This window comes from Catharus ustulatus, chromosome 25, assembly GCF_009819885.2.
Source record: "Catharus ustulatus isolate bCatUst1 chromosome 25, bCatUst1.pri.v2, whole genome shotgun sequence".
Classification (NCBI taxonomy): domain Eukaryota; kingdom Metazoa; phylum Chordata; class Aves; order Passeriformes; family Turdidae; genus Catharus; species Catharus ustulatus.
The window spans coordinates 6,473,749-6,496,708 of NC_046245.1; the positions used below are offsets into that span (position 1 = coordinate 6,473,749).

At 48.6% G+C, this 22,960-nt stretch overlaps 1 protein-coding gene across 1 annotated transcript in view; it reads right to left on the reverse strand.

Annotated features, from left to right (window-relative positions):
- Window positions 1–678: 678 nt before the first annotated feature.
- PKP1 (plakophilin 1) overlaps window positions 679–22,960 on the reverse strand; it is a 44,194-nt gene continuing 21,912 nt past the window's right edge. The window contains exons 4-13 of the mRNA XM_033080292.1: window positions 16,725–16,886; window positions 14,662–14,871; window positions 13,785–13,961; window positions 11,642–11,757; window positions 10,445–10,596; window positions 10,166–10,342; window positions 7,674–7,827; window positions 7,050–7,236; window positions 2,010–2,094; window positions 679–750 (exon numbers count right to left, since the gene is read on the reverse strand). Of these exons, the coding sequence (XP_032936183.1) occupies window positions 679–750; window positions 2,010–2,094; window positions 7,050–7,236; window positions 7,674–7,827; window positions 10,166–10,342; window positions 10,445–10,596; window positions 11,642–11,757; window positions 13,785–13,961; window positions 14,662–14,871; window positions 16,725–16,886 (1,492 nt within the window). The remainder of the gene's footprint in view (window positions 751–2,009; window positions 2,095–7,049; window positions 7,237–7,673; window positions 7,828–10,165; window positions 10,343–10,444; window positions 10,597–11,641; window positions 11,758–13,784; window positions 13,962–14,661; window positions 14,872–16,724; window positions 16,887–22,960) is intronic.

Genomic DNA, 22,960 nt, shown 5'->3' on the forward strand with positions numbered 1-22,960 from the left:
CCCTCTGCATAATCTCAGACACTATCCAAGAGACCTCTGGTCATGAGAGAAAAGTGCCTGATGGGTTAAATCCTAATTTCATACTGAATATAAACCCATAACGATGCCCTGGAAATCATGCCCATGGTTTCTCTTAACTGGATTCTCTATTGGGATTTTCAGTTGACAGAATGTGGTTCTCAATTCTGACCTGAGGCTGACAGCTAGATTAAGGGCTCAAACAATTGCTAAGACTAATGGCTGAAGCCATGGATGTGCTGGAATTCATTGCACATTAATGACACTCCTCGAAGTTCAGGAATGAGTGCACTGCCAGGGAGAAACCCAGGAAGAGCCTCACCTGTGAGGATTTGGAAAAATGCACTGAATCAGTGATTGCTTGGCAAAGGAAGCGAGACGCACAGTCAAGCCCAGCAGCTTTGTCTGTCCTGTGACATCTGTGCTGAGCATCTCCAAAATGCACAGCTGGGCCGTGGGGGCAGCATCTGCCCTGGGCCCAGGGACAGCACAGCCTCTGATCACTCATAGAAACAGACTGGGCTGGGAAGATTTGGGATGAAAATCTCACAAACAGACTTTTGGGGTGATCAAAAGTAGCAACAATCTCAAAGGATTTTTATGCCCTAAATCCACAAGGGCTATGTTCTTACCTGCAGCCTGAATGTGCATGGAGAGGCTCTAAAATCTGGAGGAGAGGGTCCTGAAGGTCGTTCCAGCTAAAGATCCCATCATGTTCTTATCAAACCCTTGCTGAAAAAGCAGAAACATGAAGTGCAGTGAGTGTATATCAGTTTCTACACTGAGTGCGGTTGTTGAACAAAGTGTGCTTCATTCTCAGTCAACCTCCTCTGTCAGCCCTCTGGGCACCTTTGTTACCCTTACTGATGAACTCCACAGAGTCATTGAACCATGGAATGGTTTGGGTTAAAGGGACCTTAAAGCTCATTCCACCCCCTGCCATGGGCAGGGACACCTTCCTATAGACCAGGTTGCTTTTCCTTACATTGCCTTCCCTCAACCCAGAGCTGGGCCCCTCTGGGTTTTTGGAAGAAACTTTTATTTGATCATTCACTGAGTACTGTTTCATTTAGTCCCTCATCCTGTAAAAGGAGCAGAAGTCTTTGCATGATGCATGTGCCCCTGCAGACTCTCATTCTCCTCCCCTGAGGTATACCTATGCAAGAAACCTCTATGTGAACACCAGAGTGACTCAGTCACACCAAAATGAGCTGGCATGGGCTGTGAGCAGAGCCTGGCACAAAACTACCCCAGCTCCTGTGCAGAGTATCTCACTGTCAATATGGGAACAGAGTTGGGATGTTCAGCTCCTGCCTCCAGGTGCTCCCCTTTGTAGGGATTCCTCCTTCTCTTTAATTTGGCCTTGTACTCTCTGCAGGTGCTGCTGCTCTTGAGTTGGAAAAACCCAGCTTGTTCAAAGAAAGCCACTAGGAGCAGGAGCTGGGAGCAGCTGGGGCTGGGAGCTGGGAGCTGGCTCAGTGCCCACTGGGCTCTGCACTTTCCCAGCTTCTGCTGCAGGGAGATAAAAAAAAATCCCAAATACTCCTATCCTCTTGGTTTGAAAGCTTACCCTGACTGCAGGGGGATGTAACCACAGGGCAGGGTTATGGACACAGAAGAAAATGGGGGCAAAGAGAGGAGGGACCTTGCCGGGGACCTGCTGGGATCTGATGGACTGCAATGAAGGGAATCCCCTGAATGAGGGTAAAACACCCAGCGGGGCCCAGCCCAGAGCGAGGGGCCTGGGGAGCATTCCAGCACAGCCCCAGGGAGGAGGTGTCTGACACAGGCACGTCACCATCTGCTTTGTCCCCAGAGTCCCAGCAGTGACCCCCTGCCACCTGCTCAGATCCCAGGCAGGTGCCCAAGTGCCCCAGCTCCTCCTGGGCCCTGCCCTGGACCCTGCCCCACTCGCTGTGAATCAGGGTCTTTACCAGCTCCCCACTTCAGCAAGTGAACAACCCAGGGCTGTTCCTGAGTGTTCTCCTTACCTGCTTGAGCACACTCTGGAGTTCCCTGTTGGACCAAAGGTCTGTCAGGAGAAGTCGAGCAGCTTCAGCTGCTTTTGGACAGGAGCTGGGAAGATGAAAGCAACAGGAGAATTACAGCAGGCACAGAGCAGCACCCCAGAGACACTGCTGACTACCTGGGACAAACCCAGCTGCAGTGGGAGCCTGGCTAGCCGTGAACAGGACTGTCAGTAACACCTCCTGCTCTCTCAGCAATATTGTGTGACAACAACTGTGACCAGAGCTGGGCAAATTAAAGAGAGGGGGAGAGCTGAGTGGGAAAAAGAACATACAACTCAGCTGAGTCTGAAATTTGAGAGAGGGAAAGAGAAGGGAAATGGTGCCAATTCTTTGCTGGAGTCTGCAGGGACAGCGTGGGTGGATCCTGGGAGGGGGCAGAGAAGCTCCCTGGAGAGGACAAGGGATGGGAGTAGCTTTGCAATAGCAATACCTGCCAGCAGCCCAGAACCCTTACTCAGCACAAGGGAACAGATACCTGCTCACGTAACCGCTCGAAACCATGAGTCATGCAGGACCTTTTATAATTTTGGAACATTTCAAACCCAGATATCCCCTCCCTGCTGGATCCCGTCACTGCTCCCAATCTCCTGGGCCTCCTCCTGGCTATGGGACACTCCTGCTCTGGGCTCAGGGCAGCAGCCCCAGCAGTCCCACCGGGGGTGATGGAGAGGAACAGGACCAAGCTCAGGACCCTCCCTGTCTGATACAGCTCCACAAAACCTTGTGTCCTCAAAAACATTCCTTAAAACATTCCTCAAAAGAGTCCCCAAAAGCCTACAAGAAATGGGACCAATAGATCATGAGGAACCTGGGACATCAACCCCACACCTGGAGTGTGGGAGGACAGGGATTGAATCACATCCAGTAAATTTGGGGGCATTTCTCTGACATACACAGCAGCTGTTACCAAAGAAATGATAGAGTTTAAATTGGTCATAAACTTCAAAGGTGTTGTGCAGCTCCTGGCGTTGTGTGGATGGCTGAAGGACAGACAGAAATTCCTGAGCAATGCTTTGGGACAGCAAAAACAGGTTTTTATTGCCAAATCTCTTCTCTAGTTACAATCACCCTATGTTCTGTCACCAGAATGACAATGTTTTAAAACATTTTTTTGCCTGAAATGTTGTCTGTGGCTGAAAAGCCATTAAATCTCTACAAACCCAAGGGTAGCTGTGATCAAATGGACAGAACAATTGAACTCTTTCTTTCAAGGATTTGTAGTTTCAAGTTGTTTCTCTCTTACTAAGCCAGAGTAATTATCTCTTATTTTTAAAATAATTTCCTTCTAATGATGCTAAATATGTACTTTTTAGCACTATGTCTCCAAAGAATACCTCAGAAATTTTGTATTTTCAAGCCAAAATTACCAGCATCAGTACCTGATCATTTATTAATTCAGGCAGAAGGTTTTCTAAACTCTTCATTTGAAGGACTGGCACTGACTCTTTCTTACAGCATTGACTGCTATAACTGAGGTATAAAAAACTCAATATGAGCTGGTGGAGCTGTGATGCCAACTTCAATAGGCAAAGCAGCATATCCCAAACAAAATAATGTGAATATAGCAGTGGATAACATGGAACAGAATATCAAGGACAGCTGATTTAGGGAAAAAATTCCTTAATAACAAATTGCCTGAAAATCAAAGTTGATTTTAAGTACAGTCTGTCTTTCACATATAGAATTATTAATGAAAAATTGTGGAAAGGCAATGAGGGAGATGTCCCCTGGTGGCAGTGGCAGGAGCCATCCAAAAAGCTACAGCAAAACATAACCAAGACACAAACAAAAGGAGATGGTGGGGAATGGGGAGAAACAGAACGGGGGCAAAAAAGACAACAATCTTGTCCATAGATATCAAATAATGGGGAGAAATAATCCTTCCTCAAAGGATAAAAGTACAAAAAACTTTACGTGTATCACTCAGAATGCCAAGGAATTCCCAGAACAAGGATTTCTTCAGGATATGAAGTGATTATAAAATTGATCTCAAGGTGCAATCTTTGGAAGAAATAGGAAATTGGAAATCTGTAGATGAGAAGAACTCTCTGGTACAGGAAATAATCAAGGGAAGAATTGAGTTTCTCAAAAGATTAATTTTGGTAAAATCATGTGGTGGAATTGAACTACAAGATAAAACTGCAATAGCAAATATGTGAAAAGTGAAGGAACAAAGAGAAACAGAAATAAATCCACGGTAAAGGGATGAACGGCAAATGTGATGCTCAAAAACACAGGGAAAGATTTTGGGAAAAGCTTTGAGTGCAGCCAGTGGAATTAATGAGGAGAATTTTAATTTAATTAGTGAAATAATATTGCTTGAAAATGAGCAGAGAAATGTTTTTGAGACACCTGGAGAAGAAAAATGAAAAGGAAACCAAACACCCCAATAAATAAGGTCCAGTGGCTTGATTTTCAGAAACACCACCAAAAATTGAAGGAAATATTCAATATTTTGGCAACTTTGATTAAAAATAATGAAGAGTGATGGAACCCCATTTGACCATGAACCCCATATCATAGAAGAGAGCACCTGCAGGAGACACAGACAATTATTTATTTGGAATGCTCCAGGAAGAAGAAGAAACCACATCCATCAGATAAACTGCTGAACCCTTTCCACCTTTCAGCCAGAATCAGCTCTGAGAAACACGAGGAGAAAGAAACATGGAAAGGGAGGAGAACATGGGAAAGGGCAAGATCTGTAACTCACTGGTCTGGAACCTGGAGTCTCTTTCTAAGCTATGACTCTGAAGTTGTTTGAGCAGGTGGAGCTCCTGGTTTGCAGCTGGTAATGCAGTGAGAGCCCAGCTCAGAAACACAGGGCAGGAACTGTGGGTGGCACAGGAGACACAGGGAGGGAGCACCCAGACACCAAGCCCAGCCTGGGGGTCAGGGAATGTCCACAGGGAACTGAGGCAGGTTAACAGAGAAAACTGCCAAAGCCTGACAGGGTGCAGGGTGTCCCTGGGTCCCCCCTGGTGATTGGGTCACCCCTGAGCCCCTGTCCCCCCTCTCTCTGCTGCCTGTGGTGCTGGGAAGGAGGAGGTTGATGACACAGGACTCACACATTCAGAACCACAGTGTGGACCTGGGGACTTCAGCCAGCCCCCTGCACAGGTGGGGACTTAATGATTCCCGTTGTGGAGGGGGGAGGCTCTTTCTGATGTAGAACTGGACAAATCCCAACTTATTTTTTCTTGTTAATCTCCACAGGTGACATGTGACACTGGGAAAATTTCACCTTGTGACCCAGCAAGAGTTGAAAGTCTCTCCAACATCTGCTCTACTGGAACAGCCTGAAATAATCCAGCTCAGACAAGTAAGATTAGTCCTGAGTGGAAATTGTTCTCTTTTTATTTTTCCCTAAATGTTGAACAGCATTAAAATCTTTGGGGATAAAAACAAATAATGGAGGCAAAGGAAAACTCAAGTTTTGTACATTGTAAGAACTGGGGAGTTTCTTGGCAGGACTTTGTGATCCAGGCAGGACTGGAGACATCTCCAGAGTTTGGTAACTCTTCACAGTTCAGTGAGTCACCTCCAACAAAGCTCACCCTAGCAGCCAAGGCAATTAAAGTGCTCCCAGTCCAGGTTGTGCAAGGCTGTGCTGGAGCAGCAAATTACTGAGCACTGGTCTGAGGGAGCCACAGTGGGACTTCAGCATGAGTAAATACCATTTGAAACAACGAGGGCTTAGAAGAGGGCTGGGTTTCATGGTAATTGGACTCCTTGGAGAGTGGAAGCAAATATAAGCAGCAAAGAGAGCGATGCTCCTTGGACCAGACCCAAACTAAACAATGAAGCCCCACGCAATCACTGAGAGTTCTCTGCCATGGAACAAGAGTAGATTGGAAGAACTTTTTCAAAGGATGATGAAGGCATGCAAATGGATTTTCACAACAGAAAACAATGGCTCCTTGTCTAAGGCAGTTTAAAACAAAGACAGATGGCACAAGAGATGAAAGCCCAGAAAAGAGAGAACAGTCAAAGATAATGGAAGTTTAACACCAGTTTGGCCAGAAATGAACACAGAACTTGGCAAGGCTTGACAGGCTTGTGCTGCAGGGAATATGGATAACAAACAGGACAGAATTCCTACCACCAAACCCCAAACCAAGTCCTAAAATAGAAAGAGGTAAAATATTATGAGATTGCTCAGCTGTTATAAAACACAGAGTAGACCAGGGAGGTACTTAAAATAATTCGTGTCTATGTTCCCCCAGAGCTCATTTTGAGGAAGATGATTCAACAAAAAGATAAACAGATCTGCACATAAAAGTTAAGCACAATCCTTGTGTACCTGCAGTGTTGAACCTCAGACCTGACCTTCATGACAAGGTTTGAGGGAAGCCCAGGAGCCAGGAAGGCACTGACATGCCCTGTTCTGAGGGCTGGAATGTTTCATGGATCACAGAACCTCAGAGTGGTTTGGGTTGGAAGGACCTTAAAGATCATGCAGTCCCACTCCCTGCCATGGGCAGGGACACCTTCCAGTGTCCCAGGCTGCTCCAAACCCCATCCAGCCTGGCCTTGGACACTTCCAGGGATGGAGCAGCCACAGCTTCTCCAGACAATCTGGGCCTCTCCACTGTCATAGGGAAGAATTTCTTCCTAATATCTAGTATAAATGTCTTCTCTTTTAGTTTGAAACCATTCCTCCTTGTCCTGTCACTATCTGCTCACGTGAAAAGCCATTTCTGCTCATTTTTTATAAGCTCTATAAGTACTATTTCTAAAAGGCTTTAAGTTGTTGGTGCTTCAGTTATTTTTAGAACTTTTTAAAACTTAACCAGAAAATTTCCAGAGGCCTCTTTGCAAATTCCACCCTGGATGGCTCCTGCCTATTTCCAAGAAACCAGTACTGAGGATTTCTGCCCACCAAATGCCCAATTCCTTTATTAGGAAGGAATAATGCTCTACTGTGGCTCTGAAGGGTGTTGGGAAGGGTCTGAGGTCAGTCTGGCTCTGTCCCTGCAGCTTCCTCGTGCCCACACTCACCCATTCCGGCACAGGCTCACTACATTATTTAGCAAGTTGCTGGACAAGTAAGACTTTCCCAGGTGGGGGTTGGACATGATGAGGTTCCTCAGAGTGTAACAAGCTGATGTCATGATCTCCCCATAGCTGCTGGTGTTTCCAGACTGGAACGACAGGAGACGGGACACATCTGGGAGCACCTGGTGAGCTAAAGAGGTGGAGGAATGTTCCAATCAACAATTAAACACAATCTGGCACACGTGAGTGATGCTATTTGTGTTAATGCCAAGCAAAGTTATCTCTGCAGGGAGGCACTGGAAGTGTTGGACAGCAATGGCATTATTGTCATCAGTCGATTTTTCCAAGACAAAACAAGGGCTGCAGGCCTTTGGAAGGGCAGTGTTGTTGGCCACGGGCACTCAAGTTCCCAAAACACTGTCACCCTTGTGGTCCTGCAGGTTTGTCACTGTCTGTAGAGCACAGCATGTGTCACACAGCAGTGGTGACAGTCCTTGGGGCCAGAGGAAATGACACTGCTCTGCCCAGTTCTGGAGCTTGGCTAAGTCTCCTTATGGGGCTTACGAAGTGAGCTGGGCAGATCCCACAGAGCTGAAAGCTGGGATCCAGTGTGGGGGAAGGACTTACCCATGGTTTTGTGGAGCACAGGATGCCTGGACATGTTGCTCAGCAGAGAGGCCCCAGATCGGACGACCTCGGAGCTGTTGGACTGGAGCAGCCGAGCGATGCGGGGCAGCCCCTTCTCCTTCAGCCCAATCAACTGGCTCATGGCACTGGACATCTGAGGGAGAGCAGAGATGTCCATGACTTACAGTGCCAGGGGGAAACAGCTGGGATGGTGGTCAGGGCTCGAGGAATGTGACTAACATAAAATGAGCACCATGCAATCCTTTCTCCTGCTGCTATAATCGCACTTACTGTGGCAGCTTTACCTCCCTTGCCCCCAGTTATGGGAGCCAGGAGAAAAGGAGGCTCAGGGGGACCTTCTGGCTCTCCTCAACTCCCTGACAGGACAGTGCAGCCAGCAGGGGTCAGGTTCTGCTCCCATAGAACAAGGGACAGGACAAGGGAAAATGATCTCAAGCTGCCCCGGGGATGTTTAGATTGGATATTGGGGAAAATTCTTCACCAAAGCAGTTGCCAAGCAGTGCCACAGATGTTCAGGACAGTTGTGGAAGTCACCATCCCTGGGAATGTTAAAAAAAAGTGGATGGGGTACTTGGGGACTTGGGTTAGTGGTGAACATGGGTGAACAGTTGGTCTTAGTGATATCAGAGGGCTTTTCCAAGCTTAATGATTCCATTATTCTGTGACATTTGAAAAGTCAGCCTCTCATCTGCTGTGATGCTGTTGGTTCTGCTGTTCTATGCAGCCCCAATGGAGCAGTTGATCACTAAAATGACATTCCAAAAGCTGGAGAAGTTTTGCTTTCATGTCCACATTGCCCTCACCCTTCACAACCCCCTGGCAGCTCCCTGCCCTGGCCCTTCACAGCTCCCTGCCATGCCACAATGGGTTGTTGGGAAGCAGGAACAGATAATGGATGCCTTTAAAAAACAGTCTGAGGACCGAAAATACTCATCTTAGATGTCATCTTATGCTTGTAAATGTAGAAAGTCTGAGGATGCAGCCAGCAAGCACATCCCCCCAAGTAAACTGGCCTTACTGACAGAGCTTAAACTGAACTTCTCAGTTCCTGCCCCACCAGAAAGGCTGCTGAAAACATGTGTCCATCAACAGTGACATGGGAATGGAGAGAAGGGGCTGGAAAACATGTGCCCTGTTTCACATTCATACCAGCAGGAATGTAGGGTGTGTAAAGCAGAGTTGAAAGACATGCAGAGCCATCCTCTACGAGCTAAGGGATCACAGCAAGCTCTGTAAGCTCATGCCAGGATTCCCCTTCCATCAAATGACAGCAAACTCAGCAATTCCAGCTCCACCTCTGAGCTGGAATGAGACCCTTAAGGGGAGGAGCCACTTCTGCACATCCAGACAAATTTCAGCCATTCCATTCCAGGAGACTGAATTAAGTTGCTCCAGCACTGTCAGAGCTGGGTTTGTTTGTTTGTCCCTTGTGCAATGTTCTTGATTGCTGAAATTTTCTTTTCCCTGGAGCATAAAACTCCAGCCCCATTTCTCTGACCAACTCTACCCATACGTGACAGCCTCTCTCCACCTTTAGGTTCATGGCACTGTTTAGTTAAATTGCCAAAAGTCAAGGTTCCCAATTATTTAGCATGGTAATTGTTGTGACAAAAGGAGATCAGAGCTGGCAGGCTAATGCCATCCTAGCAGGGAAGGCTCCATATGAGTCACCCGTGTCTCTGGGTGGGACACTCCCCACACGTGTTACGCCTCTCCTACCTATGGAATCATTATCTCTTTATCTCCCCATCCATCTTATTTAAATTGGGATTGATGGAGTTGGGCACAAACAGACAAGTCAGGGGCTGTCCCAGGGGAGGCAGCCTGCAAGGACGTGCCCAGGGCAGCGACGTGGGCCCACGGAGCTACAGTTGTGACATGTCCCTCATGGTGCCACAGCATCACCCAGCCCCTGGCACAGCCACGCTGCCGTGCCCATGGGTCAGGACATCTGTCACAGCTATTTTACAGGTAGCTCTGAGGTGTGGAAAAGCCACAATCCACAGTACAACCCACCCTGTCATTAGAGCCACCTCCCCTTGGAGCACATGCACGGGAGGGGTGGCTCAGCCCTTCTGCCTCTCATCACATCTGGCTACAGGTGCACATCTGGGCTCACCCTCACTGCTGCCCTGGGGGAGGGTGCCAATACCAGCAGCTGCTGGCAGTGCGACCAACAGACTGGGGAAACTTGGAAACCCAGTGTATGGGTCTGGGATAGATCCTTGGGATGCTGATTGTAGCCCCCCATGAGACACTGAGTTTGGAGTCAATGAACATCCCATTGGATCAAATACTATGGAAAGACTGGCTGTGGTGCCCTGAGGTTTAAGAAGGACATTTTCCTTTTAAATGGCTGAGAAGTGATGATAATTAGTGACCTTAGAGGTCTTCCCAGCCTTACTGACTCTCTGATTCCATGGAAGTGCTGACACATTTGGGGGCACACATGAGGAAAGGGAAGCCCTTACCAGCCCTCGACTTGCAGTGAGATTCTGCAGAGCTCCAGCACAAGCTTCCAGGGTGGCATCCTTCTTGCTCTGATCCATCAGGGACAGGTAGGTGCGGATGGCATCTGAGTGGTAGAGCCAGCTGGGGCCTTTGGGTTTGAAATCCTCCTCAGGAAGGGGGACCCCATACTCATCATTCTGCAAAGTCAGGAGAAACAGGGAGCTCAGATCATGCTCTTCCCTTGTAGCCCCTGCTGGGGCTGAACATCACATTCCCAATCCCTCTGTGGTACATCCTACCTCCATTTTCCCACTCCTGCTGTTGAAGCAGCCTGTGAGAGTTTTGTCCATGTAAACACTCCGGGCCATGTGGTTGAGTTGAGTGTATTTATTGGGAACTTCAGCATCCAGGCGGTAGGAGAGGTTGTGCAGGATGCAGATGCAGTTCTCCACTGACTGCATCACCCCCAGAAGAAAAATGCAAACATCACATTAGGCAAAAAATATGAAGCAGCACCAGAGAGGACATGGACTGGGCCATAATCAGCTTTTTTAGCACCATAGATGTTCTTTAGCCTGGTTCAGGAAGCAAGGAGATGGGAGGGAAGGAATAGATGTGAAGGAAGGATCTCAGTGAGCTTCTGAGTCAGACAACCAGGAAAAGAGAATGTGAGAGTGGTTGGATCAAACCACGAAATTCCCAATCTTGAAATCCCTCTCTCACCAGAGGTAACTTCCAATGACTCTCTCTGAGTCGCAGCTACGGACAGGTGACACTTTTTACCAAGAGCAGGCTTTAAGCCTCCTTTCCCTCGATGTCAGAGTGCCCAGTGGGAAGAACAAGGGGAAAATTTTGGCTGGATACCCAAAACCAACACCAGAAGTGGTGGTTTCCAAAGAGCAGCATTCTGTGTGTGCTACTGGAAAGGGGCTTCCTGCAAAAGCCATCCTTAAAAGAGGGTTTGCCTCAATCCGGAGAGAATTCAAAATAACTTTGGTTACTTTGAGGATTACACCTGAAAGGTGTCTACAAACTATTTTGTCCAAGGGCAAACACACACACAGCCATCAGTCACAGCCAGGGGACTGGCAGAGATGACAACTGCTGGCTTCCTGCTTAACATGGTGCCAAGCTGGAGATTATACACTTGGGTCCTGCTGGGTGACAAGATGTGGTGGTAAAAAGTAAGAGATGGAGATTAAGACATTGGAAGATTCCAGGGAAGGGGAAAGGGAGGAGGGGAAAGGGGAAGGAAGTATATTGGGGACCCAGGAGCCAAAGTATTTAACTGTTCCTCTGTTTGTTAAAGGAAAATTTAAAGCTCAGCTCTACTTCAGGCTCAGAGCCCTGAGGACTTACAACCCTACAACATATCCCACTGGGGCTTGGAAGGACAAGAGCAGCCAGAGAGTCCAGCCATCTCTCATGTTTGTTGGAAAGGGATTTTGAGGCATTCCGAAGGTTGCAATTGATAAGTGTGGGGCTGGAGCTGGTACCCTTGTCATCAGGGCGGTTGGAGGCCACGCAGTTCTGGCATAAGTCATGACAGAGTCGATCAGGGCCGGGGTAATTCCTCATGGTCTGGCGCCCCATGTCTGCAGAGCTCAGGTTCCTGAGGAAGCCATCAAGAAGCATAGCAGGGGACAAGGAGGAGAGAGGGTGAGTTGGACTCTGTTCTGGCTATGATTGTCGCTGAATTCAGGGATTTTTTGGCAGGTTCAGCAAGGCTGAAGAGCTGCTCCTGTTCTGGAGGCCTTTGGTGGGACTGCACCAGTGCACTTTCTTTAGGATTGATTTCACCTGGAACATGTCCTGCAAGGAGATCTGCATAGAAGACATCCTCCCAGGCAAGTCACCACCAGGAGGTTGCCTCAGAGGCGCTGCATGTGCTACTACACAGACACTGTCTCCTGAAAGGAGTTTCCAAAGGCAGACTGGCTAAGACCACCTGGGGTTGTTGTGACCATCAGGAAGGTGCACAGGGTTGTAAGCACAGACCTACCCAGGGTCAGCAGCAATGTCTGTGTGGGAAACAGAGCAGAGATGCTGGAGAGCAGCAATGGCTCTGGCCAGAGGGACTGACCCATCTATGAGGTTGAAATGGGTTCCTGGACACGAGCGGCTCTCAGGACAGGGGAGTTTTTTCAGTAACAGGATATGGGTTTTGTTGTTTTGTTCTGTTTTTTTTTTCTTCCCTATTTTATTGCCTTATAGCTTGCAAATGAAAAACAAGGAGAGGTTGGCAGTGGTTGTGAGATATTCACTGCAGGCATTCCAGAACTGGATCTGATGTTCACTGTGATTTGCAGCCTCCTCATTAACATGGGTTCATCTGCAATCCAGAAATGCTTGAGCAGCAATGGCTCAGGCCCAGGGCAAACCCAGGGCTGTTCATTCGTGTGTTCTGATGTGGCAGGGCAGTGACTCAGAGCAGTCCTGGCTCAGCCCTTGGAGCAGGGGCTGTGGATCCAACTCCCAGCTTCCCTCACTCTCCCTGCTGCCCAGTCCTGCTCCCTCAGGCCTCTGGAGCTCCCTCCTGTCCTGCAGCTGCCAGTCTTTGGGGTGTTGGGCATTGCTGCCACAGACTGGGATCAGTCTCAGGAGGCAGAGCCTACCTTCAGTAAAACTCCAGAGGGTTTTTACAAGCTGTTGCCATTGTCTTTCCCTCATTTTAATGGGATATTTCATGGTGCTGGCAGGCTGGGATGGCCTTAAAGCAGAGCAGCTCATACCCACCATACCCCAGCTGCTCAGAGGAGCTGCCTTCCAGGACAGGGAAGAAGGGAGCAGCACTCCCTATCTCCCAGACACGGTTCCCAGCCCCAGAAGCCGATGGTATCAGGTCTCCAAAGGCCCTGCCATGATCAGCCTCTCGTTTCATAAGCAGCTCCAGCTCCTGCGAGCTGCATGTCTGGGAAGGGCGCGGCCGGCGCTGCCTCCCTCGGGGAGAGCTTCCCTTGATGAAAGCACCTCATTATACAGGGCAGGTTTTTTGCCCCACTTGTTCCCATTGAGACAAGGAGCTCACATCCAAGTGGAGGAGGAAGGAGGGAGAAACAGCAAGTCAGGGCGAAGATCCTCTACAAAAGGACTCTGGTTTCCCCGTGAACAAAATAAACTACTCTGGGCTCAGTCTGCACCTCCTGTTTTGTAGCTGAGTCTCCTGATGAAACGAGCCAGGAAATATCCAGGACAATGGGACTGTTCTGTGCTAAAACAGGTATCAAAAGAAGTGGGGAAATGTTGTTTTCCCCACATAGAGAATTCTGTCTTTTTGTCACCTAAACCCTAAATAAGTTTGTTTTTCTCTGGAAGCCTCAAATCTCTAATGACAGAATCTGTCCAGTTTCCTATTCTGAGCTAAACACTGATCGGTTTCACTAGTGCACAAAACAGCTTCCATATTTTTTGAGAAGAGACTTAGCAAGAACAAAATTATTAAAAATAAAAAGCTACTATAAAAGTATTTCCATGTAATTTTTCCTACACCTTCTCTTAGTCAAGAAAACTTTCTCATGGATAATTTTTCATTAACACAATTGTAATGAGCATGAATTCAGCTCATTGTAAGAGGATTTAGATGGCTTCAGCTTTTGCCCACAGACACAAGTTGCAGTCAGTCCCTGCCCGGTGACTCACCTCAAACACCCTGTGGCATTGAAGAACACTTCTGGGTCGATAATTTCTCGTGTCCTGTTGCAGCTGCTATCAGACCAGCCCGAGAAAGGGATGATAACACAGTCTGTCAGCACGGGCAGAGCCTCCTGTATCAACTCTTCTTTTAGTTCATCAGTGGAGGAGAGGTTCCAGAGCAGAACCTAGGAAGTACATGGGACAGAAGCTCAAGCACAGGGTCATGTGCATTAGGAGCTTTGTTTAGGTCAGGGTGATTCCAGCACCAAAATTCTTCTTCCCTTCACCCCTCTGAGCTCAGGGTGCAGAGGGCTGCCTGCAACCCTGGTCCCTGTCCACTCCCATGGGAGACAGGCAGGATGGGTCCATGTGGAGGTGGGCATTTAAGCATCCTCGCTCCTTCCAAAATCACTATTTATTGCTATTAGGTTGCAGGTTTATTAGATTGTAGGGGACACCAGCATCTCTCCAGGGATCATGGAAAGGTTTGCAACAAAAAACCTGGGACATAGCTGAGGGTTGACCTGCATCAAAAAACTCCCATCAATTCCTCAGGCAAAGGTGAGGCAGCAAGGAGAGAACCCAGTCAACCCTACTGGAGCTGGAAGCTCCCTTGGCCATCCCTGGGAACAGCACAGGGGCCAGGGTGCAGGAAAGTATGGGAATGGCAGGGTGACCATAACTGGGAGGGGACCTGTGGCAGGTGCTTCCCCAACGGAACCCTTATGCAAGGGCCAGGACCTCCTGTGCTTTCTGATTTTAGGGTCACCCTTTGGTGCAAGGAGGAGGCAGAAAGCCCCTCTCTGTGCTAGGGCAGCCCCAGGGCTATGGACCCCAGGCAAGGCGAGGCCAGGCCCTGCTGGGGCCAAGCAGACTGCGGGTACCTGTGAGTTGTTTCTGGATTTCAGTGTTCCCTGTCCTGCGGAGGAGGCTCACACACTCCCTGATCCCGTTCTGCCGCCGCGTTTCAATCTTGTTGGTGGGGTTCTTGAACACCAGGTTCCGGAGGGCCCCGGCTGCTGCCCGCTGCACATTCTGGTTCTGGCTGCGGAGCAGCTCCACGAGCTTGGCAATGCCCCCCCAGCCGATAGACCTGGCCAGGAGAGACATGGGACATGAGCATGGAGCACAGGGACAGACACGGGACAGACACCTGCCATGAGCACAGCACCAGGACAGACATGGGCCATCAGCACAGAGCACAGGACACTGATGGGACAGGGACACCCAGAACTGGCTCAGCAGTGCCAGGGGTCGGACAGCCCATCCTGGGGGAGCTGGAGAAGCAGAGCTGCCAGGGAACGAGGGCCAGACATGACAGGCCTAATTCAGACCATAAGTCATGAGCACAAAGCTCCTGGCCTGGAGGATGGAGCAAAAAGCTTAAACTGCAGGAGTGGCTGTCTGTGAGTAATGGCCACGATCAGAGTCCTTTGCCCACGGAAATGTGCTCCTGCAAACTTTCACCCACCTCCACAGTTGGCACTGAGCGGAAATGCTGCACTGCCTATGTGCAAAGGCCATTTATAGCCATCTAATGACATGCTGTGGTCATTTATCTGCATCCTGAGATCACAGGCTGAGCTCAGAGGGATGGTCATGGCCAGTGTCACCAGCCTTGAGGCCAGCCAGAGGCAGTGGAGGGAGCCCAGACCTGCAAGACACCACAGCGGAGCTTTGAAGGTGAATCCCTGCAGCTGAGCTCTCCAGCTGAGTGTTCCCGCTGTGGGATGTGCTCTGCACTGGCCATGATCCTGCCTGGAGCCCATCCTGGCACAAACACCCCCTCGGCTGAGGTTTGCTGACAATGGACAATGAATGAGCACCTTTCGGGAGGGAAGGAAAACAAGCGTGTGCTGGGATGAGTCACCGACCTGCTCTGGCACATCTTTCTGGGAAGAATGGGACAGCCCAGTGCTCACAGAGGGTTTGCAACGGTAACAAAGGGTGTGGCCACCCCACAATCGGCCACCTGAATGTGGGCTGGGCACCTGCACTCATCCAGGCACAGCCAGGGTACAGGGGCACAGCCCCACACTGGGCCAGCACTTCCAGCTCCGCTGTTGTGCCAGGACAGGGAAAGCCACCTCTATAGTTGGCATCTCAGTAAGTCCAGGGTGGGGATAAACTTTGGTGACATTCTTGCTGCTTTGGATCCATCCTTCAGGCTGCCTCCTTTGCTGCATGTTGGCAAAGGAATTGAGGAGGAAGAGCATCAGAAAAATAACCTGTGCTATTAGAAGGGCTCCTCTGTGGTCAAATATCACAGAATCACAGAGGGGTTTGGGTGGGAAAGGGCCTTAAAACTCATCTTGTACCACCCTCTGCCATGGCCAGGGACACCTTCCACTATCCCAGGGTGCTCCAAACACTGCCCAGCCTGGCCTTTGACACTTCCAGGATAGGGCAGCCACCACTATGGATGTGCAAAACTAATCTTTGTACATGATCATTAATTAACCCATTGGCTCAGGTGGCTGAAATAGTCTGGGAAAGGGTTGTGAAAAAGGCTGGCAAAGGCCTGCAGGGTCACTGACCAATGCCCAGCAAAGGTCACAGTGGAACTTAAAGCAGCTTTGTCTGCAGCTCTGAGATAGTGAAAGACTGATGTGGAACTGGCTGCAGTTACCCCCAGGAGAGGACACAGGATGGCAGCTTCTACACCTCCACACTGTCAAACCCCATCACCCTGTGCCGCAGCAGCTTGTGGTGACAACAGGAACAGTCTCCTCTGCTACCCAGAAACTATTCCAGGCGTTAAATCCTGACCAACTGTTGTTGTGAGAAAGTGGTCATTAATAGCTGAAAAATCTACTTAATTAATACCTGACAAATGAAGTATAAAGCACCCTCATGAAAACCAAGGAACCTATGGATCCTTGGCACTGAGGAAAACCAGTCCCATCCCTGACTGGTGCCATCAGCCCTGGTGTGGCAGCAGAGCACTGGAGGAGTCTGTTTACCTCTTGCTTGGCAGACTCATCCTGGAAGCAGGTGTGCTGCAGGTAGTAAGCCCCCATGGCCTGGTACTTGTCATCAGAGGAGCACAGGAGCTGGATGGCCTTCTGGATGGTCATGGTGCCAGCATCAATCTCATCACCACAGATCCTGTGACAAAGAGAAATATAGAACTGGGTGAGTGCTCAGCCAAGACAGCTATGCCAGCATTGAGAGGTACTGGGAAGGAATCAGTGATAAAATATTATCACATTGCCACATAGAGCACACAGTGTACCTCTAGTGAATTTCTCTGTCTCAAAAAGATGGAAAAGACACAGTGAAGAGCACTAAGGGTAATAAATTCCTGATCCAGTCTATCCACAAGCAAAGGAGACAGAAAATGAAAGCTGGGTTGAGGTGGTGGATGTCTGATCATGTCCAAAGTGGAAATTTAATGAACAGAGACCCAGTTCACTGTTCCCCAAATAAAGGAGTGAGTGGACAGAGTGAAAGGAGTGATCCGCCAGGTCGGGAGGACAAGGTAACACAGGCAGGTGGTTTTCCCACAGCGTGGGATCCTTTGATGTGAGAGGTGGTGGAAGCAGAAATGTAAGAGCAGTTGATGGTCTGGGGAAGCTCAAGTAGATCCCTCAGGAAAAAGCCTGTCTGGAGTGATGGGATAGACAAATAGGCAGTTTACGAAATGTTAATAATAGCTTTGAGACATCCTGCTCCCAGGGGATGTTCACACTCGCTGTCTCCAAGCCCTTATAAAAGCTGACCATTGTCATCATCCCTGTTAGAGGTAAAGAATGTGCCTGAAACTTCAGAGGAAGGATATGAATTCCTCTGGCTTGGGGCAGGACTGGAACCTCAGGAGAAGTACAAACATCTGAAGGTTCTTTCACTTGTTTAGAAATGTGAAAGTCCTGCTCTTTTTGGCTCTCTCTTATTCAGTACTATCTGTGATGTTTTAACCACATAAAATTAGAAAATGGTCCGAACTTTCAGGAGGGTAAAAACTGCAAAGCTTGTCTCTGCTTCCAGTCATAGAAATTAACGTAATTCAAAGTTCCTGTTTCCTCTCAGCACCCTTGCAGCTGAATCCTGCAGAGGCTGCACGGGGATTTCAGCTCACAGCAGTGGTGGCTGCATTAATTTGCAAATCCAGGACTGAGGAGAGTCAAATCCAAACTCCTGTTTGGCTTTACTATCAGCAGTAATGGGATACAAATGGGAAAGGCTTCACTAGCAGTGGATGGAATCCAAAAGTGTGAGGGCTTTCCCAGCCAGTGAAGCAGTGGCTGCGCTTGGCTGATGATGTTCCCTCGGACTGATGGGGAGTTTTACCTGGAGATCAGGAAATCAGTCCCTGATTGAACCACATTTATTTACACACATTTTTGCTACATGTCATACCAGAGAGTGACTCTGTAGAGTCATTATCTTCAGACAATGTCGTAGACCAACAGAACAGTGATTTTTAATAAGTTCTTTAAATGAACCCATTACACTGAAGTGTTAAACTTCACCACAAGACAATAGCACTTCCAGGCACGTGATGGACAGAGTTGCTTTGACTGCACCAAAGAAATGTAAAGAATAAAGGTCTGGAAAGGACATTTGGGCACCACCAGCAGCAGTTACAATGAGATAAAACATTCATCCTTACGAATCCCAGGGTTCCCCTCCACACAGCACACAGCAGGGAATAATATGCACAATTCCACACGGAATTTCACACAAAAGGCAGCATGGAAGACTCTGGTCTCCACTGCCCTCCCTGGCATAGTTACACCCAGCCTGCATCACTCATTCAAGCACTTGTGGAGTCAGTGGAAGGAAATCAGTGCTTCCAAAAACCACCTTGCCTTTGTGTCTTGGACATTTTTTCTAGGAAAGGAAGCCCTGCCCTCTGGAGACACCTCTGCCTCTCTTGGTATGCAGGAATGAGAGACAGCAGTTTGGACCTCAAGCATTCCATGTCTAAAGCTGGGTAAACCTCATTCCACTTTTATTTCTACACTGCTATAAAACATCACTTCCTCATAAGACTTTTCATCAGTTTGAACCCCCTATCAGAACCTGGCACCAAGGAACTTCCATTAAACTTACAACAAGGAGACACAAAACTGGAAAGACAAAGTAAATTAGAAATTATGGAGCTCAGGAAATCCTTGGGTTGGATCCGGGATGTGATTTTGTCTCATGTTTTTTCATGTTCCTGAGATGATTGAGCTGAGAACTGATGGATCCTGCACCAGGGAGGGGCTTCTCCTTTGGGAACTGGGACCTGGACTGGAGGTGTGGAAAGAGAGACAGCTTGGTAAAAATACCAGGTCAGTGGCCATGTAACCATATGATCTATTTTTCTTTACAATTATTGAATCAGATGCACTTTTTCTGGGGCAGAAGGATGTCCACTTGGTCCAGCTTCTCAAGGAAGGCAATTTTCTTTACATCCACTCCATTGAGGGACAAACCCTCTCCAGCTGGGAAAAACTGGGGATACAGGTGCAGTTCTATGGGTGAAGATGTGGAAGGTTCCCTTTTCCCTGCTTTCTCCTCAGCAGAATTTCACAACAGTTCACAGCCAGGCTCCGTCCACTGCCTAGGAAGCAGCAGGGATTTCTCCTACCAGAGAATAAAATCACCTTGGCAAAGTCCTGCAAAGGGGAGATTGTTCCTCAGCCAGTCAGGGATATTTCTGACCAGATCCACACTGTGGGAACAACAACCTGCATCAAGAGAAACTCTTGGACTGAGTCATCTCCAGCTTGGGCAATGTGGCTGATAGGAAGAGCTCCAAAGGTTGTACTTCCACAAGAAAGAAGCAGACTAGGAAGAGACCTCAGCTGGAAATGATTCAATGGAGACAGAGAAGATCAAATTCTGGAATGGAAGGTAAACAAATACTGAAGAGGATCAGTATCAGAAAAAGGCAAATTCCCTCACGTTTCATGAGCAGATTGTTTTGTGTTAATTCCTATCCAAGTTTCCATCCTGCTTATTAGGGGCTGCAAGTCCCAAGAGAGGAGGAAGCCATAAAACTCATAACAAATTCCATTGTTCATTAATAAAATCAGAGCAGAGACTCTCAAAAGTTTCAGCACATCCCAGCACTTTATCCCAAAAAACACAAACCAAAATGCCTTTCATCACACTCAATCCTGCTTTCACTGTGTGGCTCAGCCCCAAAGTATTAATGTTTTGGTACTGATCACCTTTAATTATCCCAAAAGACAAGACTTAGATCAGAAAACACCCTTGTTACCTTTCCTGACTATTTCAATAACTCCTGTCCTTCTCTCTGTTTGCAGTACTTCCAGGGCAGCTGATCTCAGGTGGGAATGGTTTTAGGGGACACACTGTCCCTGAACTTCAGCCACAGCACAGACTGCAACAGCCCAGCTGGGGCCAGGTCGGTGACACCAGAATCAAATGTCAAATGTGACACTAAGAAACCCCAAAGGCTTGCCACAGTCTTTACTACCCCCTCCACAGCTGCCAGCTGAGGCATCCAAGACCTCTGACAGAGCAACTGTGAGATGTTACGGATTCCCAGGTGCCTGGAAAGACACTTGCTTCCACAGGGTCTCTAATGAGGTGTTTTGCACACAGAGAACTCCAAAGGGAAGAGCATCCACATCTCCCAATGGGGCCAAAGGTAAGTGTGGGTTTGCAGGTGGCCATTAGAGGCTCCTGATCCAGATCAGCAAACCCTTAGCCAGAGACTGTCTGCAGACACCCAGCTCCCCATTCCATGCTCCCAAAGAACACCCCCAATCCTTCTCCAGGTGTGAGATGAGTCTGGGCTCTCAGGCATGTCTCCAGCTCAGACATCTGGGGTTCCCTGAGATCAGCAAGAGGTGTTGGCTCTGTTAGGGGCAGATGCCTCAGCTCAGACAGGCATCTCCTGAAGTGGTGTCACCAGCTCAGGCCACTGCAGGGCCACAGACACCAAGGCCACCAGTTTAGCTGGCTCTGTTTGTCTCATGTGGCCCCTGAAGCACAACAGCTCTACGCAGCACTAATATAATGTCAGTCCTTGGTGGACACAGCTTTTTTGTACCCCAGGTTCCAGTTGGAGGGGCACAAAGACTCCAAATTTCCTGGGAGAATTAAACATCCCATTGCTTGTTACTGCTTCTCATCATTGCTCCCTGATGACCAAGCAGGATGCAGAAACTTTTATCCTGAGTGAGCATAAATAGTATCAATAACATCAATAACATCTCAACATATAATTTAGCCAAAAGCTGCCTGCTCAGGGTGCTACCCTGTCACCTGGGACATGTGCAAGTGCCACCCAGCAGATGAAATGGTTAAAAGTGGGCGAATATGGGTGGTCTCCACCAGCTGCTGAAATCCCTGGTGCTGCAGCTTCCAGGGTGAAGTACTGCAGCTCTGGGGGACGTCACAGGAGATCAGGAAGGAGAAGGGCTCTGTGTAGAAGAGGGAGCCCTGGACACCAAGAAAACTCCTCCAGCTCTACCAGACTCCAGAGAGCTGCATTTTGGCAAAACATAAGTGCTGCTCATTGACAGCAGCCTATGGGCAGGAGCCACTGGAACAACCCTGAACATCTGAGCCCTGGCCAGAGCTGCTGAGCTTGAAAATGTTGATCCAGATATGACATAATGATTACCAAGGCTCAAGTCTCTGAGTGGTTAGAGAAGTATATCTGGAATCCCAGAATCCCAGATGTTGGAAAAGACCTCTGAGACCATCAGATCCATCTGTGGCCAATCCTCACCTTGACACCCAGCCCAGTGCCACATCCAGGTGCTCCTTGAGCACCTCTAGGGATGAGTGCTCCACCTGGGCACTCTCTTCCAATGTTTAACAACCCTTTCTGTGAAGAAATTCTTCATGGAAGAAATGGAATGGACAGGAGAATGTCCCTCTCTGCTCACTGAGGTAGGATCATGACAACAGGGCTGGTGGAGGAGAATAAACTGCATGAGTTTTCAATTGTGTTCAACCTTCTGATCTGGCAAACAGTGAAGAACTCCGATTTCATCACCAGAACCAACAGCATGGGGTGAGTAAAACCCTGTGATGAGATCTAATTTATGAGGGAATCACAGAATGGCTTTTCCTGAAAAACGGTCCAGTGTTACATTGCTCATCAGGCAGCTGAAAAGGGCTTTGGTCAGAGCTGCTGCTGCAAGAGGGAGGACTCTGAGGGATATCAGTTATCAGAGGCAGCTCTTCCCTGTCTCACCCAGCCAAAGCCAGTTCAATAAATGGCAGCAATCACATGATCAAGAAGAGTTGCAGAAATTAACTTTGTCACCAGATGCAGAGTGACTGCTCAGCACAGAAAGTTTGACAGCTCTTGCACACTAAGAATTTTGATACCTGCACACCACTCTCACCACCTAGGAACACCCAGCGACCAATTTTTTGTCTCACACCATCCAGAGAGACCAGATCTACACCAGAGGATGCCTGAGAAGCATCATTATAGCCAGTAATGACACCATCAATGGGCATTACAGAGTTTTGTATCACAGACAGACCCAGTGGATCACAGGTTTCACTGCAATCCCTCTCACAGCAATGGAAATCACCCCATGGATCATGAAATCCATCCATCCTCAGAAAGCATGGAAAATATCCAGCCCTCCCCTGGCTCTTGCAGGCTGTCTGCAAGCCTGCAGACAAGTCATCCAACACATCCCAGAACAGATCTGCTGCACCAAAACTGAACACAGAATCCTCCGTGTCACAAAGGCACAAACTCCACCTGGAGAACGACCAGAATGGAAGGACAGAGACCCAAAGTGGGAGCTGGCAGCAGTTGTGACCCAGCTGAGCCCTATCCCTGCATGTGAAGGTTAATAATGGGGTACCTACAAGCAAAGCTCTCCTTGCCCAAAATCATGGGAGCCAAGGGAAGATTGAAATCTCCAGGTGGAGAATCCTTGAGACACAACAGCCCTACAGAGCAAAGAGAGCCCAGACATGTTCCTGGCCCACCTTAGAAGCCCCTCTCCAACAAGAGCACACTGAGAGCAAGGCCAACATTGCCCTGCAAGACACTTCTGGGGGCTAAGAGTCATCCAAAAGAGTCATTTTTCCAAAGACAACAACTCCATTGTATGTCTCCAAAGCTTTCAGGACAGCTGCTCTCAACCTCCTCCCCTCTGAGCACAACTTCTGTACCAGGTGCCCCCTGCACCAGTCCAGCTCTGCAGAGCTTCAGGCAGAGCAGGGGCTGTGCCACAGCCACATCA